Source organism: Rhinolophus hipposideros (genome assembly GCF_964194185.1).
Source record: "Rhinolophus hipposideros genome assembly, chromosome: X".
NCBI lineage: Eukaryota > Metazoa > Chordata > Mammalia > Chiroptera > Rhinolophidae > Rhinolophus > Rhinolophus hipposideros.
Genome location: NC_138046.1, coordinates 86,745,096 through 86,760,370, shown reverse-complemented (window position 1 = coordinate 86,760,370; position 15,275 = coordinate 86,745,096). Strand labels below are relative to the sequence as shown.

The 15,275-nt window shown below is 44.8% G+C and overlaps 1 protein-coding gene across 2 annotated transcripts in view; it reads right to left on the bottom strand.

Moving 5' to 3' along the window:
• SHROOM4 (shroom family member 4) overlaps nucleotides 1-9,680 on the bottom strand; it is a 249,998-nt gene extending 240,318 nt beyond the window's left edge. For both annotated transcript variants that reach the window (XM_081042969.1, XM_081042970.1), the window contains exon 1: nucleotides 9,533-9,680. In XM_081042969.1, coding sequence (XP_080899095.1) covers nucleotides 9,533-9,649 — 117 coding nt within the window. In that variant the 5' untranslated portion in view covers nucleotides 9,650-9,680. The remainder of the gene's footprint in view (nucleotides 1-9,532) is intronic.
• Between the last annotated feature and the right edge of the window lie 5,595 nt (nucleotides 9,681-15,275).

Here is a 15,275-nt window from a genome sequence, read left to right as displayed (position 1 = left end):
AACATGATATTATAGAAAGAACCTGGGACTTGGAGTCAGAGAGAAGTAAATTTGAATGCCGCCTCTTCCACTTCCTGTGTGACTTGGAGTCTATTATATAACTTAAGATTTTTGAGCCTCAGCCCCCTCATCTGCACAATGGGGACATTGATATCTACCTCAAAGAGTTACTGAAAAAATTAAATGAGAATATATGTAAAACACCTAGAAACAGCAGTATTTGCCACATAGCAGGTCCACTACCTCTTCCATCCCACCATATCTAGGCCATATCTTGAACCTTGGGTTCAAGAGGTTGCTGAGATCCAACCAAAGTACATGGCCTCTACCCAGTGAGGCACATCTACACAAGTGGAGTCCCTAGGTCCTTGCCTGGTCCCCTTGTCAGCCTGTCTTGATACTCCCTCATTGCAAATATAAATTTACACAGAGCTCCAAACTCTCAGTCAAGTCCTCCAAAGAACATGGGAGTCAAGACCTGATACTTACTCACCCCTGAGACTCCAAGATGTCATCACTCGCCATCTCAGTCAGATAAGATGCTATCAAAAGCTGCCTACCTGCAGAAGTTTTTTACAGGAGCTTTTGCTTACATCAAACACAAAGAAATGGAAAACAGCAAAGAAACCCAACAAAAACAAAGCTTGAACGTGTCATCTTCTCATAAGCAAAGATGGGGCTGCAGCCGTGAGACTCTAGCCCATTTCCAGAATAACTAGTCGAACCAGATTTACTCCTAGCCCTACCTCATCTCACCCCCAACCCCCTCCCCCAAAGAAAAATCAATTTCTGATGGACCATGAAAGGCAGTATAGGGGAACCATTCAAAAGTTCCCTGCCAGAGGCTCAGGAAGAGAGACGACCATACAGCTAGGAATCTGCTGAGTGGCATTAGGGTGGGGGCCAAAGACACCACAAAGGGTCTGTCCATCACTGGGCTTAACCCTTGATCCTGTCAAATTAGTCCCACCTCCCACATTCCTCACAGATGTAACATTAAAAGACTTGAGTGAAAGTTAACAGACCATGCCGCATGCCATCTCTGAGAACATACCAGGAAACAGCCACTTCTGGAAAGATAGGAAGCAGTAGTGTGGAGAAAAGCAACGCACTGTAAGAACAGCCTGCTGTCAATCAACCTTCACACTTCCACAGCCTAGACCAAGAAAGGATCCTTGAGCCCTTAGCGCCTCTTCAATAAAGCAAAAGCTTGCCCCACGGAGAGTCTGAGAAGAAACAGGAGGGTACAGAGGGGTGAAGTAACAAGGCAAGATTACTCAGCAAATTGATGAGAGTATCAGGAATACGGCAAAGGTCCTGTCCTCTGCTGAAACAGGATAGAGAGAGACACAGCGTGAGAAAATTTCCCCCTAATTCAGCTATCAATTTGCTGAGTGTTTTCAAACTTCATCAACCTTAATTCTGTGAGCTTCTCTCACCCTGCACCGGAAGCATGGCTAAGCCAAGAGGGACTAAGCTAGTACACCAGACTAGAAGGGCCCACTGTGACCAAAGAAGAGGAAAAAGTTGGGTTTTGGACAGAGGGCAGAACAGTCAATGAATGAACAAAGAGGCAATGGCACTTGAATCAGACAGTCCAAAATACAGGCCTCAAGCAACTGGTGCTGATGGGAGGGGGCTGGTAATCAAAGACAGGACATGAAAGCAGGGCAGCCTGGATGCATGGAAAATGTGTCTCTGTTGCTACTAGGTCATGCTCACTCTGTGACATGGCGTAGTCAGAGACTCACATTGTCAGAGGAGAGGGAGTGAAGGTGAAGTCAAAGGGGATGGAGGGGTTAATTACTTTGAGAAACCAAGTCATGTTGATCCTTGCAACTTCAGTGCCCAGCCAGGATGGCTTTGTGCCAAGTAAACATGCCAGTGTGATGTGAGGAAGAACGGATCATCCCTCGCAAAACTAATGCCTAAGACGATCTCTCCACTTGGCCTATTTACACCGGATGGGGCAAAGCGGTGTAAGGAGACAAACCTCTACCCCATCCCAGTCCTTGGAACACAAACTTTAGCCAGGAAAAATATCTCAACTTATTCATTAATGACTTAATTGAAATCTGTCTGAAGCGGGTATTTCAGGGGAGAACCAGGAGACAAAATATTGGCTCCACAGAAGCTGAACGTGACCTAGGTACCAACAAAAGCAATATAAAAGGGTCACTTGCTTATAACAAGATAACTCAGATAAATCTGGAGTTCAGTTTCAGAGAGAAATCTAACCATGCATACTTGTATACTATGCACACACTTACTCAAGGATATGAGCATCTTGGGCACTAATAGTACTAGAGACCCCAAACCCATCCAGATCTGCGTAACAGAGGTATCTAGAGCACTTATTGTCCCTAACTTATGAATGGATTGCTCTCCAAGAATACCTTTTGTAAATAAGCAGCTTGGAACTTTGAATACAATTTTCTGTAGATAGAATATTATAAATGGTAGTTAGATTCTGTAATTTCATCAGTCACCAACTGTGAATTAAATAGGCCTTTCTAAAACTCTTCTGAACCCAGTTACGATCAATAACATTGTATCCATGGGATATGCGTCCTAGACACTGTCTTCTCCATGTCTCTCATCCTTCAGTAATAATGAGGATTAAGTTCCACTCCAATACACTCCCTGGTCAGGGCATTAGTAGCAAGAAAAGGTATTTATTTGCTGAGCTTAGATGACAAACTGTTGGAAATGAAGACATGGGGGGATGAGGCTGTGGGTGCAAGACCTCCAGCAGGAGTCATTGTTTGTGCATATTCCAGGTACAGAACAAAGGACCTCAGAACCCAGGGATTACAGCAACAGTAGGAGTATTTACAGTCAGTGCCAATGGCGATGTGCGGGGACATAAGTATCTGACAGGGGTTGGGGACAGGGGCTTCCGTGTCAAAATTTCTACATGGGGCTCTAAGTTCGAGGCTGCTTGTATGTCACATATAGTCAGTATCTTCAATATTAGAGATACCTATTTTGCCCAGAAGAGGAAAATTAAGTTTAGAGAGGTTACTCCTACAAATTCCAAGCTAGCAGTTGGGAAAAAATAAAATAAATCTGATGTTCTAGAGTTTTGACTTTGAAACTATTCATCAAATGCCACTTCCTTCTTCTGTTATACAAATTCCTTCTCTGTAATTCTTTGTATAAACATACATGCTCCTTGAAGTCAGGGCTTATGTCCTCTCTTTCATCTCCCTCAGAACACTTTTCCCAAGGTTGGCCTGAGCTAGGGGCAATTCTAAATCAATAGTAAGGGGTGAAATGTGTCCCTCCCAAATTTGTTACGTGGCTATCCCAGATGCCTGTGCAGGGGTCCTGTGCAGGTATGGCTTAGCAGCAGCACAGATTAACTCCACTTAAAGGCTTAGTGTGATGCAGGATCTTCACATGGCACGAACTCCAGAAAAAGCCAAAGTGGTCTTTCAGCTGTATTTTTTTTTTAAAGAATGGTCCTACTCAACTTTGGTCAGACTCTCCTCAGTTACTGTATTCAGCTGTGGGCTCCATAATTCAAGAGGAACATGGACAGGCTGGCATGCATCCAGAATGAGAGGAGGAAACAGGAGAGGAGGATGGATCTCAGATTCCACATGCAATAGCTGAAAGAGCTAGGGCTCTTCAGCCCAGAAAAGAGAAACAAGGGGACAAACTCTTTGTCTTCAGACCTGCCAAAGGCTGTGCTAAGACAGAGAAAGCACCCTCGCTCTGTGTGGTCCCAGAAGGTAGATCTAGGACCCATGGATGGTAGGTAAGGTAGAGGGACAATGATTGCTGCTCAATTTAAGAAAAAGCTGCCCACGGTCAAAACTTTCCAACAGTGAAATGGACTGCCTAATAATGAAGTGAGCTCCCCCATGACCACAGGAGAATAAGCTCAGAGCTACTGCACAGTAGGCTCATGGACTGGTTAAGACTAAGACCCTGTGACTTCCAAAAGGCCCTCCTCACTCAGAATCTGTGATTCTAGGTCTCCTCCAAGAACAGCATTAGATTAGCAGCCCTGAGTTGAATCTGCCCTGGGGTGGGGGATGGAGGGTGTGTGTGTGTGTGTGTGTGTGTGTGTGTGTGTGCGCGCGCGCGCGCGCGCGCCTAGTGAGAACAGCCCTTCACTTAATCTCTGCTGTTCCTCATTAACTTTTCTCAGATGGGCCAGCATCTCTTTCCCCCCCTGGCTCTGAAGAAGCCTAACTACAAAACCTGTGATGTTCCCTCCAGATTATCACTCCATAAACACCAATCTCAGGTCTGTGTCTCTCTTTTCTTTTCCCTTTAAGAAAAATTCCTGGAAAGGGATTGGGAAGAGCAAACGGATAAATTGTTTTAATTTCTTTCTAAGGGACAACACTCAAGTGTCATCCAGCTGGAATTGAATTATTTTCTTTGTCTGAGGTTTTGGTGAGGAAAACTCTCTAAAAGCCTTGGCCTTTTTCACTTCAGGGTGCACACGTGTGCATCTCACTAGGGTACCAGGTGTATTATGATAGCACAGTAGGCCCAGAAGTAGTGTGTACTCGAAGCTCAGCCAAGGGTTACCAGACATACCACCTGCGTTTCTTGCTCTACCTCCCTCAATTCCTATCTCATGTTCCCAAAGGCCTTCCACTTTCTGGGAGAAGATAGCAGTTGGGGAACTGAGGCAGTAGACATCTTTGCGGATTCTAGAGGCAGAGATGATGAGAGTATTCATGTAAGAAACCAGGTTGGACTAAGTTTCCAAGAAGCACACCCCATGAAGTTTCCTTCGTGAATGCCAAGCCCTGGTCTGGGGGTGAGTCCAGCCTGTAACACAGCTGAAAATGTTTCACAGGAAATATCGTTTCTCATATAACACAACCTCTGCACCCAAATTACAGCCAAATTTACTGCCAGCCACAAGAGAGCGTCAATCTGACTTTACCCATGTCCTCTTGAAATCTCAACTGCCTCTTTGTGTGCTTCTTCTAGAAACAAGGTCACTGTGGGTGGGGGAGGCCTAAAAACAACTTAAAGAACATGCCCTGCCATTTTCCTAGGCTAAGGACAGCAAACAATATTCGAGTTTCCCCAATTCATTCTCATACCATCTTTGATGACAAAGACTGGGCAGGTATGCCTAACCCCACTTTTGCCAATAGAGACTTGGGTCTAGAGAAGGTGACATGATATAGTGACATCAGTGCTCATTAAGTAGAGGATGTGAAGCTTCTTTCTCCTCCTTGCTACACCCCCACCCCCTTACTTTGTCACAGGGCAGTAACTATAGCTCCTACTTCCTTCACTGTGCCAGAAGGAGGCTGCCACCAAAAACAGACCAGGGAAAGGGCAAATATGTAGGGGGTAAGCCTGTCTTCTGCCCTGTCTTATCCTCCCCACCCAATTTTCCTCCTTCTCCTTTTCCTGCATCCCCCACAGTGGTCTCTACCCTTTCTTGTCTCCACCCTCAGCCAAGCTCAGTGCACATTCCCAGTAACAAAATGAGTATAGGAACCTGACTCTATAGCTCAGCTTCTCTCTCTCTCTCTCTCTCTCTCTCTCTCTCTCTCTCTCTCTCTCTCTCTCTCACACACACACACACACACACACACACACAGAGACAGACAGAGACAGAGAGAGGGAGAGAGAGAGAGAGAAGAGAGAGAGAGAGAGAGAGAGAGAGAGAGAGAGAGAGAGAGAGAAGAGGATACAATGTGACTTTCTGAGGCCTTTAAGAGGTCCTATTTGATGCAAAATCATTAGTGCCAGAACCTTGGAAAGGTCACCCATCCCCAAAGAGGATCTTTTCCAGTACAGGGAGCCAAGTTCATAGATGGCTGTCTACACTGTAGAGGGGGACCCTAAGATAGCAAAATAGACATAGCTGATTAGAAGAGAATCCCCACTTCATCCAGACAGCCGCCCTGGATCGATGAGGTAGTATAAGACACAAACCAAAACAATTAATAACACCAAGGTCATGGGCCCAATTCCCTTGTGGGTCATGTTTCTTTGGGAACACCACGATGTATGGGGAAATTATAAACCACATTGTAACATTTGGGATAATGAACAGTAGCTTTTTTTTTAACATTTCCTCTTTCTTTGTCATCTGATTGTCAGGAGTAGACTGTACCAGTTTCCATAACTCTGGCAGCTAAACTCCCCACATTCAGGGAAATCACAGGAGCTGGTAGAAATCAGTGACTTCCCCAACATGATCATTTCCTGGTCCAAAGCTTCTCCCATGACAAATATAAGGTAGACTTTCACACTCCATGCACTCTTTTCCCACTAATCACCTTTTCTCAAATTTGTCCACTCCCCAAATGCCTCCACCTTTTACACAGGCCATCTCCAAATCCTGTTTGTTTATCTTCCCATAACACTCAAGGAGGTTCTCCATTTCCCACCATGGTTCTTGAACCTTCCCTCCGTCTCTGCCTGACGTGAGATCATCACAAGTGATTTGGAGTCACCAAAATAGTCCTCTCCTACTCCCTGAGTTTAGACTCCATCAGGGAGTGTCTGCAACCCAATCTTCACCTACTGTGGAACCATAGGCTGGCATGGAAAGGATCACTGGGGTGGGAAGCTGCCAAGACTAGATACATCCCTGAACATTATTGACCCATGCGCCTTTACAAACTGCGGTACTACCAGAAGTATCAAGAAACTCCCCAAGTGGTAGAAAATATGATAGACTTGGAGCCTACCATTGACTCACTATATGACAGATTTAGGCAAGTCACTCAGTGAGTCACAGCCAGTTTTTCTATCAGTTTCTCCATAACCTTCCCTGACTGCCTCAGAGGGTGGCTGTAAGACGCTAATGAAATAAGGGATGTGAGACACATTATAAACAGGAACCCTGTACACAAATGGAACAAAGCATCATCTTCTTCCTCAGTCCACAACCCTTCTGAGGAGAAAAGGGTCAAAGCTAGCATAAAGTATTGACTACTAGACCATCATAATCTTATTTAAAAACCACCTACATGTGGACACCTAAGCCCAGGGCGAGCAAGTAATTGATGCAGGATCCCAGAGCTACTGAGTGGCAGAGCAAGGATTTGAATCCAAGTTTTCACCTGCCAATGCGATTCTCTTTCTACGCCTTTCTACCCCATCCTCACCAGTGTGTACACACTGAGGCTATTTTCAAGAAGAAAGCTGTATTGTCCTGAAGCATAAGGGAAAACAAAACTAAGGTAGAAAAATGAAAAGAGGGATTAATGAAATGTGCCACAGAGTGTCTTGGCAAAGAAAAAATACAGGCAACCACTGCACTTAAAAAAATACTATGGCCCCTTTATATAATGTTGGGGCTAACCAGGTTATAAAAAGCTGGTTTTTACTGTAAGGAGCCACACTATTTAGGAGGGATGGGAGAAATGATTTTACCCCCTGCATCTCCAAATGTGTGTAATAATGAGCATTCATATAATAGAGGTCAACTTTATATTCAATGGAAAGGGAATCATTAAAAGGCACCCTGCCTCTCAACACACGAGTCACTTCCTCAGCAGCTTGGCCAAGGAAACCCTCATCTACCCTCAAATAATCCCCCAGCCAGACCACAAATTGCTGGCTGCCCCATACTTAGTAACACCCCCTGCCATGCTAGTGCTGGCTCACAAAACAATCTAGCACCACAGTAGCAAACACTCTCTGTGGTGCCTCTCAGGATTGGTCAGCCTTGGGCAGAGGTGAAAAATGACCACTCCAAGGCAGGTTGTTTAGGCAGACTGTGGAAATTCTGTGGGTGGTATAAGCAGAAAAAGAAAAGGGAGGAACTGCCAGACCATGGAGGGCTGCATAGCCAGTTGTGACCTTGGTGGAAAAAAGGGGAGAGAGGAGTTTGATTAGAAGAAATTCCTGAAGGCCGGGATTACCCTCTCCAAAATGGTTGTTTGAGAGTGTTTTGTTGTTCTTTAAAAAAAAAAAAAAGGAAGGAAGGAAAGAAGGAAGGAAGGAAGGAGGGAGGGAAGGAGGGAGGGAGGGGGGGAGAGAGAGAGAGAGAGAGAAAGGCTTATTACTCCCTCCAGAGAATACTGGTGGAATACCTTTAGAGGGGGTATGACAGTGGGTGACAAAGGCATATCAGACTGGTTAGAAATACATGACTAATATGGGAGAAGAGGGTGCTTGACGAAGATCTGGGCTGGTGACTGGTGTTTGGGGAGGATAAAGATGCTAGGTTTCCCTGACAGCTCCTCAAAATTTTGCCTCAGCATACCTCAGACAGCTCAAGCTGATGGGTACATCCCATGGCAACACCCCAGGGTTGCTAAGAGTGTGGGCCCCAAGGTCTGAATGACCCCTACACTACAAGTTAACCAGCAGCTCCAATGCAAGGTGAAAAGCAGCACAGGTTCCTGGGGGGGAGGGGGACCGGCATTCACTAACCACCACTGAGATGTCACCAATGTTAAGAAGCCAAAGAAAAAGTGACATTTGTTCCCTACTGAGAAGTCACATCTTTCTATCTCCAGCCCGAACCCACATCTACAACCCCAACTGCAACTTGAGCGGGTTGGAAGGGCTTTTCAGATGTGAGCATTTAAGGAAAACAAAAACAAAAAACTGGGATAAAGTACATGAGGTTCATTTACTTGGCAATCTGGCGCCTCAAGGTGTGTCGTCCTACAAATCTCTCTTCCCAGTAACAACCCCAGCGCCCCCCATCCTCACCCCTACCAGGGATGGCTCTCCTTGGGGATACTGGAGCACTTGGGAGAGGTCCTCTCCCAGGTCCTCAGCTGCAACTTGGCTTCCAGCAGATCACAGCCTCCTAAAACAAACAAACCCTGGCGGTGGCGGTGGCGGCGGCAGCGGTGGCGGTGGCGGCGGCGGCGGCGGCTCCAGCACAGCTGCGCTCCATGGCGCAAAGTTTCCTCCACACTTCTCAACGTGCAGGAAATCTCGCCGGCGCTGGGACAGGACTCGGGAGGGAGGGAAAGGCCAAGCCGAAGCGGCAGCAGCAACGCCCCGCCAGCTGAATGGATGTGCGCGCGTCCGGCCGTGGGAAGTGAGGCTGACGACAGGCACCAATGCCTCATCTCCGTTCCCACACCAGACCCTCGCCCTGCAACCTGCCCCGGCGGGACAGCCCGCCGGTCGACGGAAGGCCAACGCTGCTGAGAAAGCTGCCAAGCCGCCTTGCCTGTCCCTTCACCCCTCACTGTCCGGCAGGGGCGCGGGAACTTCTAAGAAGAAACCCCCACCAGCCACCACTTCCTCCAGTCAAACAGAGGGGAGCAGCCGCCCCGACGTGGGGGAGCAAAAGTTGCCCCCAGAGCCTCCCGAGTGTGTCTGCGCGCAGGACTCTAGCCCGGGGCCAGCCTTGCTCTCATCCGTGCTCCCGCCACCCTTAAGGGGTGTCTCTGACTGGGCTGGTGGCAAGACCCCTCGGTGCTGCTAATGCGCCACAGGGGGGCTTTAACCCCCAGCCCAGGCCAAGTTTCAAAGTTGGTCTGAGGGCCCTGTCCCACGGCAGCCTGCACACCCGTTTGCCCATTCAAAGTTGGGCACCGCTGGGACACAGCCGCCAGCCAGTTCTTACCTTCGACACCGTGAGCGGTTCGCAGTGTTCCAGACCCCCCTTAAGGGTGAAGCCCCAGGGCGCCCCCCCTTGCAACTGCACAGGGACGTATTGGAAGGACCCAGGCCGGTTCTCCATCCTCCGCTCGGCTCAGGCGCCGCGGGGCTCCTTTTCCGCGGGGGCTACGTTGCCTCCGCCCCCAGCAACTCCGCCACCATCGCCCTCCAGCGCTACGCCACCCCGCACCGCCCTGCTCCGCCTACTCTCCGGGCTGGAGACGCTCGGGCCGCGAGCGAGCGCAAGGAGGAAATGACACGGAGCTGGAGAAAGGGGGAAAGGGGGGGGGGGAAGGAGAACGAAAAAAAAAAGAAAAGAAAAGAAAGAAGGAGAGGCGGAGGGATAGCGCGTAATGGACAAGAAAACGGAGCAATGAGGAGGGGCAGTCACTGGGACCTCGCCTATAGGATCGCTGGGGAGTGGGAGCGAGGCGAGGCCTCACATCAATTGTTACATTGTTTCATTCAAGCAGGCCCCCACTTTGGTCCTCCTCTTTACTGCCGGGTTCCCCGCCCCTCCAGCCAGCCGAGGCGAGGAGAGGTGAAAGTCGTTAGAGTGGATGGCCCGCGTGGCCGAGTGGGCTGAAACGCTGGTTTCCCGATTAGCGCATTCATGTTCCTCTGACTGCCTTTTTCTTCCGAAGGTCCCGAGAACCGGGTCCTGGGAGGGTTACAAGGCTGCTAATTTGTGGACCTTGCCTAGAGGGATGGAAAGTAAAGCAAGCAGGCCAGCGAACACAGTGGAGCTGTGTGTGTAGGCTGCTCTGTGCGTATGCTCTAGGTGTGTGGGGTCATTATGAAACATTGCCCCGGAGCATAGTTTAAATAAAGAAGCACTTTGAGGATGCCCCCTGCCCAGGCTTAGCCGCACCCTGGCTCAGCGCTGGCGTCTATGGGTAGCACAGAACTTGTGTATGTTCCAGTCATCTGGAGTTCCTGGCACGGCCTTGCACTTGCCCCACTGAGATGACCAAGCCAGGAATCAGCAAACTTTATGACTAGCAGTATTGTTTCCACTCCTAAACAAACCTACAGGAAAGAGCATCCATTGAAAAGCTGGCCAATTAACAATGTTGTGCCTTTTGGAAGAATCAGCTTTTCGGCAGGGCCCAGAACATCTCTGCTCATCTGTTCATGCTTGAGGCTGTAGTTTCTGAACTGGGCTTTTGGAATAGACCAAAGTGCGTGCGCATGCGCGCGTGCACACACACACACACACACACACACACACACACAGAGTAATAGTCAAGTGAATTTGTTACTAAATCTTATGTTGATTTCTCAGTCTTGACCTGAGCAAGTTACTATCCTTCTCTGAGATGTCCTCTCTGGAGCCACAGGCAGGTAGTGAGTTTTCAATGGGCCTCACACTAGCTCACTAAAAAAAAAGGTTGTGACACTAAACCTCACTAAAAAAAAGTTGTGACAACTCAGTTTTGACTCAACAGGATACTCCCACTCTCTCTCACCTGTCCAGCCTCTTGCCCTCTTCTTTTGAAGCTTCTTCTTCATTGCCAAGGAACATACTGTGGCACCCTTCCTTTCACAGTCAGCTTTCTGCAGACGTTTCCACTCTCTGCTTCCATTTCCTCACCTGTCACTACCTCTCAACACACTTCGGCCGGCCCTGTGCCCCAGCAAGTCACTGCAACGTCTCTCACAGGCTTCTCTCATCTCCCTTCCCTAATCCTTTCTTTTCAGCCTTCTGGACTGTCTGCATGATATGCTGATCTGACTTTTCTTTAATAAAACTTCAGTTTGGGTGTCTATCACCCATCTTTTTAAAGTCCTTAGAGATGATTCAAATTGGAAACCACCTTCAATCTTTTAGACTTTTAGACCTGCGAAAATCATTTTGATCATGTTCATTTTTATTTTGCATTCACCCCTACAAGACAGCAGAATGTTTGAGCAAATGGTATCTCAGTTTGTTGGTTCTTAATTGTGAGTCAACCTATGACATAACATTCATTTGCTCTTTCCATCTTGAAACTTAGCTTTGTTTGTTTGTTTCTTTCTTTCTTTTGTTTTTCATTTTCAGGATAAGACTCCTATCTCCATGACTGTTTCTTGGTAGAACTCAGCAAGTTTCAGTCTCGGCATATTAAAATCTGTAACGTTCAGTTCACAGGATATGTAGGTATCACTCATGGTCTACTAGAATTATCTGTGTAGACTAGAGGAAAGAGATTTAGAAGCAGGAGACACACATGTGAGCCTTGGCCTTGTCACTTACTAGATTTCACCTTACACAAATCACTGAACTGTTTTCAGTCTCGTTTTCTTCACCTGTAAACTTCAGCTAATAGCCCTGGTCTACCTACCTTCCAGGCCTGTTGAAGACTAAAATGAAATAATACATACGAAAACACTTTGATAAGGAAAAGTAAAAGTCCTCATAACCTTATTATGAAAGCAAACCCTGAGCTAGCCTTTAACCAATCTATTTTCATTCCAAGACTTACTTCATACTGATGTCTTGTTGCACTCATCAATTTATCCTTTTCATCATTACAGCAGAAGAACATAAATTACCTAGCCCTGGTGCAAACAGCACATAAGTAGACATTCTGAATATCAGATGGAGAGATAATGTTGCTTGTTAATGGATAAAAATCACTGCTAGTAGCAGGGATCTCGTTCTTTCCCAAAAGTAAAGTTAGTGGGAACACGATTATGTAGTAAGAGTACTAGGTAGAACTTCAGGTGCCTGGATCCTAAGCTGGTTCTGCCATTGAATTGCTGTGATATTAAGCAGATCACTCCTTCTTTCTGTAAATAGAAGGGATTAAGCTACTTGATTTCCTTTTTCTTCTTTTTTTAAATTTATTGGGGTGACAATTGTTAGTAAAGTTACATAGATTTCAGGTGTACAATTCTGTATTACATCATCTGTATATCACATTGTGTGTTCACCACCCAGAGTCACTTCTCTTTCCATCACCATATAAGTGTCCTTCGATAGACGACTAGATAAAAAAGTTGTGGTATATATACACAATGGAATACTATTCTGCCATAAGAAAAGATGAAACAGGACCATTTGTGACAATATGGATGGATCTTGAGAGTATAATGCTGAGCGAAATAAGTCAGACAGAAAAAGTCGAGAACCATAGGATTTCACTGATATGTGGTATATAAAACAAAAACAACAAAAGAACAAGACAAATGAAGAAACAAAAACTCAAAGAGACAGACAATAGTTTAGTGGCTACTTGATTTTTTAAATTCCTCTACAGTTTTCAAATTCTGTGTCTACTCCCTGGCAAGTGGCTAAACATAGTATATGTGCAAACAAAGGCTTGGTGATGGAAATGAACCAGGTAAAAATAAAGCAGTGAGGAAGAGTGTAGGAGTGTATTTCTGTGTGTGTGTGTGTGTGTACAAACAGATAATGAATTCACCTAAACTATGTGAAATTTCCTGTGCTGAAACAGGTAGAAAGTCCAATAGGCAGGTAGAAATAGGAAACTGAGGGCAGCCGGTTTGCTCAGTGGTTAGAGCGCAGTGCTCATAACACCAAGGTCGCTGGTTCGATTCCCACATGGGCCAGTGAACTGTGCCCTCCACAACTAGATTGAAGACAATGGCTTCAGCTTGGAGCTGAGCTGCGCCCCCCACAACTAGATTGAAAGTAACGACTTGACATGGAGCTGATGGGTCCTGGAAAAACACACTGTTCCCCAATATTCCCCAATAAAAATTTTTTAAAAATACAGAAAATCTCAGCAATGTGCCTGGGGTATGATTTTTCAAAAAGAAAAAGAAAATAGAAATAGCATAGAAAATATAGTCAATAATATTGTAATATACATAATATATTGTAGTATATTATTACAATAGATTATTGTAATATATTATCACAATATATTATTACAATATTATTGACTATATTTTCTATGCTGTACCTTACATCACCATGACTATTTTGTAACTACCTGAATAGACATTTCTCTAAAGAGGACATACAGATGGCCAATAGACATATGAAACGATGCTCAACATTACTAATCATCAGAGAAATGCAAATAAAAACCACAGTGAGATACCACTTCACCCCAGTCAGAATGGCCATCATTAATAAATCAACAAATTATATATACATTATATATACATTATATATAGTGCCAAGTGGGTACTAGACTGATCAGGGGGATCACTTCATAAATTATATAAATATCTAACCATTATGAAAAGAAACAGATTGTTTACTTCTACCTCATTTTTAAAAAGCCTCACAAAGAGTCTTTTATTCATTAGAAATACATTGATCAGTTTACCTTCTGGGGAGGAAGAAGACCAAAATATCAGTCCTTCTCTGAACTTTTTTTTTTTTAATTTCCTTATGTGGACCTTTTGTAAACTGAAATTTGAATACACTACTCCTCACAGCAGTGCCTCCAGCTCTTCTCTGAATTAAGGACTCTATTGAGTTCCTAGTGAAAGCTACACACTCTCTCCCTTAGAAGGCCTCACATGATAACCCAGTGTTATACACAGTTTGGGCTGAGGCTTATGGACTCTAACTTTAGAATCCTTACTTGAGTAAAAGATAAGTTTTTTTTCTATTTGGTAAAAAACACACCACATGAAATCTACTCTCAACAAAATTTTAAGTGTACAGTATAGTATTGTTAACTATATGCACAATGTGGTCTAGAGGATCTCCAGAACTTTTCCATCTTGTATGACTAAAACTTTATACTCCCTGAATATAAATACCCATTTTCACCTCTCCCCAGCCCCTGACCACCACCGTTGTACTTCCTGCTTCTATAAATTTAACCATTTAAAAAGGCTTCATGTAAGTAGAATCATGCAGTATTTGTCCTTTTGTGACTGGCTTATTCTACTTAGCATTATGTTCTCAAGGTTCATCCATGAGGTAGAATAGGAAAGTATTTCCTTTTTTTTACAGGCTGAATAATATTCCATTGTGTACATATATACCATATTTCCTCTATTCATTCATTGGTCAACGGGCATTGATGTTACCACCTCTTGGTTACTGTGAATAAGGTTGCAATGAACATTGTAGTACAAATATCTCTTCTAGATCCTGATTTAAATTCTTTCGGATAAATACCCAGATGCGATTGCTGGATTATATGATAGTTCTATTTTTAATTTTTTGAATACCTCAATACTGTTTTTCATACTAACTGCACTACTTTACATTACCACCTACAGTGCACAAGGATTCCAAATTTTCAACTTCCTTGCCAACATGTGTTAATATGGATTTCTGTTTTTGTTTTTTTTTTTAAGGTCATTCACTACAGGTATGATGTGACATGCATTGCATTTCCCTGAGGATTACTGATGCTAAGCATCTTTTTATAAACCTGTTGGACATTTGTATATGTTCTTTGGAAAAAATGCCTGTTCAAATCCTTTGCCCACTTTTTAACCAAGTTATTTGCTTTTTTAAAAAATATTAAACCCTAGAATTACCATATGACCCAGCAATCCCTCTCCTGGGTATCCACCCAAAAAATCTGAAAACATTTATACATAAAGACACATGTGCTCCAATGTTCATTGCAGCTTTGTTTATGGTGGCCAAGACATGGAAACAACCAAAATGTCCTTTGATAGATGAATGGATAAAGAAGTTGTGGTATAGATACACAATGGAATACTATTCGGCAGTAAGAAAAGATGATATAGGAACATTTGTGACGACATGGATAGATTTTGAGAGT